Below are 5,000 nucleotides of genomic sequence, written 5' to 3'. Positions count from 1 at the left end.
CATCCAGAAATTAACCTGGGTGGGATATGTTGGTAGTACAACCCTCAATCTCTTCCTTCCTATTGCAACAAAAACGTATTTTAGTCCTAAATTATTCTCACTGAATGGGGGCTACATACCACATTGAATCAATAATATTATGGTGATCAAAGTTTTTTTTTCTTTTATTAGTATGACAGATGGAGCACAACAGGCACTGAGAAGAACAATGGAAATCTACTCCAAAACAACACGTTTTGCTTTGGCTTGCAATACATCTGATAAAATAATTGGTGAGTCATTTCTCAGACTTTACAGGGAAAATGCCCGAGGTTAAATTTCAGCTTCTTTTCTTTTTGCGTTCAGTCACAAATTGCACTAGAGCTTGTAATTTTAAAGCACATGTGCAAAGTCAATCAAAGTGCATACGCACAGTGTAGCATTGAATGAAAATGGCGTCGTTGAAAGTAAGCAAGAATTTGGTGTTTAATACGCTCAAACCAAATACAAATGCATAAACGGTTCGTGGTAGACCCACTCTAAAAGGTGTCGAGTGTTTTCGGAACGGTTCGGTCCACGAACTTTACAAGAATGGAACGTTATAAGGAAATGAACATTATTTAAGTGTCTAATCTTCCAGCGCCGTAGAGCACTATTCGGGGACACTGTAAATTGAAATTAAGAAGTTAACGCAAATCAAATCAACTTATGGTTTTTGAGGAGAGGGGAAAACCGGAGTACCCGGAGAAAACCTCTCGGTGCAGAGTAGAGAACCAACAAACTCAACCCACATATGACGCCGAATCTGGGAATTGAACCCGGGCCACATTGGTGGGAGGCGAGTGCTCTCACCACTGCGCCATCTCTGCACCCCACGGATCACTTTACTGGTGAACATTACGAGAATCATTGCCATCACGAGACAAACCTAAATAATAATTTTGCCGTATCTCTACTGTACTTGTATTTCTTTTTCTTTGTTTTTCTTTGCTTTTCGATTGACGATCCAGGACATAAAGAAAGCCCGAGTTCACGCAGACATGTGTCTAGTTTTCCATTAAGAAGGCTTACAGTATGTTGACAACAGTCTGAGCCCTCACTGTGTGGTCAGCATACCAAGGAATTACGTTCGATTCCCGTTGAAGCCACATGAATTTCTCAGGTGTCTTCTAGAGACAATTTATTGCTTAAATAGGCCATTTCCGAGTTCATGTCTGCCTTCTCTTCAAAGCGAGTCTAAGTGCGAAGTGTTTGTGACTGTAATTAGTTCAACTTCACATATGAATGAAAAATAATTTTCAATTAACAAAAACTTTGCACTTAGACTCGCTTTGAAGAGGAGGCAGGCACAAACTCGGAAATGGCCTATTGTCCACAATAGAGGAAGGATCCCTTCACTCTTTCGTCATATCAAATTGTAGGTTGATTCTTGAGGAGCGGGGAAAACCAGAGTACCCGGCTGGAGAAAAATCTCTCTCTTACTTGAGTGTTTTTCCGTACCTTGGGGTTAAAAGTAAATGAGGCCAAGGTCTTTTTAGTGCATCGGGAAGCAGGGATGGCGCAGTGGTGAGAGCGCTTGTCTCCCACTAATGTGTACAAGTACAAGGAAGGATTACGTTTTTGCAAACGTTGGCCGTGTAGCACTTATATTTGAACAGACTTAAACTGGTTAGAGTGTAATGTGAAGTGCTACGTTTCTACCCCATATGAACCATATGAGCGTTAGCCCTACTGATGGAAATGGGCCCACACAAGGACAGAGAAAAACTCTGACCAGGGTGGGAATTGAACCCACAACCTTCGTGTGTTAGATCACCGCTGCTCTACCGACTGAGTTACAAGGTCAGACGGGAACAGGCCCTGGGAACTGCAATGAACATGTACAAGTTCGTTGCCGTGACTTGAAGATCTTCAGTTCCCACGGCCTGCTGTCTGTCCTTGTGTAGGCTCATTTCCATTTGTAGGGCTAACGCTGACATGGTTCATATGGGGTAGAAACCTAGCACTTTACATTGCACATTACATTATGACAGCCTATCAAAACACCGAGAAAACATCATGTGTATGAGCCAGGCGCGTAGCGTGGTCATTTTTTCAAGTACGCACAAGTACATATGATCTAGAAACCTAAGTAAACTAAGCGAAAAATACTGCGTTCTTTATTTCTTGTTCGAAATAGTTGTGTTAATACAAGCAAAGAACAAAGCGTCTTACCCGTATTTTGAGCAAACTTGGCGCAAACAAAACATTGTTTTGGTTGTGCTAGCGTGACTGGAATTGTCAACAACGTTCTCGGAACGTCGCTCCTTTGCAAATTCCCCTTTTTGTTGCACGCTGACCAAACAACACTGCATTGTTAAGTGTAAAAAAAGTTCAATGCAAAACTAAGTGAGAACATGGTATAGCTTTCGTTTTAGTTTTTAGAATTTAATCAAAGTGACAAGTAAAACGTTAAAAATAGAAACAATTGCTTAAAATTTCAAAATTTTCTGGTCACTTCAAGTACGCTCGTGCGTATTTGCGTATAGGACGCTACGCGCCTGTGAGCTTTATATCGTGATAAAACACTCCTAAGGCATACATAGCTTGTTTTTCTTGTACGCTAATATTCTCCTCTCACAATTTGAACCATTGTTTTGAGTCCAGAGGGACATGCTCTTTGTGGAATGTTTTTGAAGCCGTTTAAAAAACTCGCAGCACGTGTTTTATCGGGTCTAAAAACACTCGGCTACGCCTCGTGTTTTCACATAAAGTTCGTTCCTTCATATTATTTTATTCACACACCTTGAAAACAGATTTTTTTCCCTTTAAATTGACAAAGGAAAAACAAACAAAGAAAAACACTTGTTCAAGGAAGTCTGTGGAAGTCTATTACAGTTGGAACCGTGGCCACCTTTTTAATCAGGGGTTTCAACTAGCGATTCTATAAACTACAATCCTGGTCAAAAGACTTTAAGACAATTGTCTAATTACTTGGTCGAAAAGTAGAGAATTTACTGTACATGGTTCCATCGTTATATGAGCAACGCGTGCTCTTCCTTCACTGCCTTGTTCGCGTCCTCCCTGCCCCCCTATCCTCCTCTCATCCTCCCCCCTTGTTGCCTCGTTCAAGGTTAAATATTCTTTTGAATTTTAAGTTTAAGAACGAGGCAACGAGGGCTAATTTGCAAGCAAACAAAAGAATGCTAAAATAGCGGCCATTTTGGAATAAGGTGTATCGTCCCAACAGTTCTGACTAGGATTGTAGTCATTTTTCAGATAAAGTGTATATATTCTATTATTCCCTGGGTACCTTAGAATGAAAAGAAAAACAGAAAAATATATATCTTCTTTATGAGTTCAGCTAAAATGAGATGGTGAAGAATGCCAATGACAACGGTGTTTATTGGATAGACCAGAGCTTTGGTGATGTGAACACACTTCCTCCATTGTCCGGGCTTTCCTTTTGCCAACCAATGTGGTGCATTTTTTACAGAGGCTATCCAATCCAGATGTGCTGTTTTGAGATATTCCAGATTAACAGATGCACAAGTGTTACACAGACTGTTAGAGGTCTGTGAGAAAGAACAGGTAAGACATCGTACAGGTGAACTGATTTTGCACAATGACAGAGTTTTCGAGATGACTGCCAGTCATACCATTCAAACCATAAGTAGCTGTTTGACTTACATAAATGTACTCAGAACTGCTCTTTGGGGCTGTAATTTGTCAACCAATTCCATGCCTTCAAGGTGCCCATTTGATAAAAAATAAAGCAGTAAGCGGAGCCTTGGAATTGTCTGTAAAAACAGTTAACTTATTTAGTTATTGCTTTGCCACGCACCAGTGGCTCAGTTGGTTGAGCATCGGGCTGTCATGCGGGAGGTCGCGGGTTCAAGTCCGGCCAAATCAACACTCAGGATCTTAAAATAACTATAAAGAAAAAGTGCTACCTTTGTAATTTCATCTGCAAATGGTTAGACTTTCAAATCTTCGCGGATAAGGAAGAAATATAGCAAGGAATATAAACCGTAGGCTCCGTCTCTCAAATATCTTAATGTCCATAAGTTCCGTGTGGGTCGTTAAAGAACCCACGCACTATTCGAAAAGAGTAGGGGATGAAGTCCCCGGTGTTGTGTATGGATGGATGGATGGACGGACCCTTTTTGACTTATGGCTGTTTCTGCTTGGTGGCCTCATACACTGTAAGCCCCTTTAAGGACATCACGCCAAGCCGACACTTTTGCTGGAGAGAACAGAAAGGACCTGTTTTTAAGTGACTAGTCTTTCTAGCGCTGGAGCGCTAATTGGGGACACTGTAAACTGGAACGAACAATGAAAGTAAATCAAGTCAAATGTTGGTTTTTCAGGAGAGGGGAAACCGGAGTGCCCGGAGAAAACCTCTCGGTGCAGAGTAGAGAACGAACAAACTCAACCCACATATGACGCCGAGTCCGGGAATCGAACCCGGGCCACATTGGTGGGAGGCGAGTGCTCTTACCACTGCGTCATCCCTGGACAGCCACAACACCGGGGACTCCATCCCCTACTCTTCTCGAATCATGTGTGGGTTCTTTAACGTCCCATACAGAGAAATTATGATCACGGAGGAGACGGGGCCTACGATTTATAGTCCTTTTCCGAGAAGACTTGAAAGTCGAATTATTTTCGGATAAATTTAAAAATGCTGTTGCGGTTCGAACTCGCAACTTCTCGCGTTGCAGCGCGATGCTCAACCGACTGAGCCAGTTTCTTAGCTTTGACTTGACTTTTTCTCAATTTGCACCTCCCAAAAGGAGAAAGATCGAGAAGACTGACAGAGATATTTTCGGTTGGCAGGTGACTAAGGCCGATGATGGTTTAGAAGCAATTGTGTTTACAGCCCAAGGTGATATGAGACAGGTGTGGTAATGACAAATAATTGCTCTTTTGAAAGGTGGAACATCTTCAGTTGCTGTCCTGCAGAAGTTTTCATTTTTTCGTCCTTTTTTTCTCCTTTTTAGGCGATTAACAACCTTCAGTCAACGTTCTATGGATTTGGA

General features: G+C 41.8%; 1 protein-coding gene across 1 annotated transcript in view; it reads left to right on the top strand.

Moving 5' to 3' along the window:
* The window catches only part of LOC138047249 (replication factor C subunit 2-like), a 17,820-nt gene that overhangs the window by 7,770 nt on the left and 5,050 nt on the right, over nucleotides 1-5,000 (top strand). The window contains exons 6-9 of the mRNA XM_068894012.1: nucleotides 172-272; nucleotides 3,455-3,549; nucleotides 4,798-4,860; nucleotides 4,962-5,000. The exon at nucleotides 4,962-5,000 is cut by the window's right edge and continues 27 nt beyond it. Of these exons, the coding sequence (XP_068750113.1) occupies nucleotides 172-272; nucleotides 3,455-3,549; nucleotides 4,798-4,860; nucleotides 4,962-5,000 (298 nt within the window). The remainder of the gene's footprint in view (nucleotides 1-171; nucleotides 273-3,454; nucleotides 3,550-4,797; nucleotides 4,861-4,961) is intronic.

This window comes from Montipora capricornis, chromosome 4 (genome assembly GCF_036669925.1).
Source record: "Montipora capricornis isolate CH-2021 chromosome 4, ASM3666992v2, whole genome shotgun sequence".
NCBI lineage: Eukaryota > Metazoa > Cnidaria > Anthozoa > Scleractinia > Acroporidae > Montipora > Montipora capricornis.
This window is presented reverse-complemented; position numbering and strand designations above follow the sequence as displayed.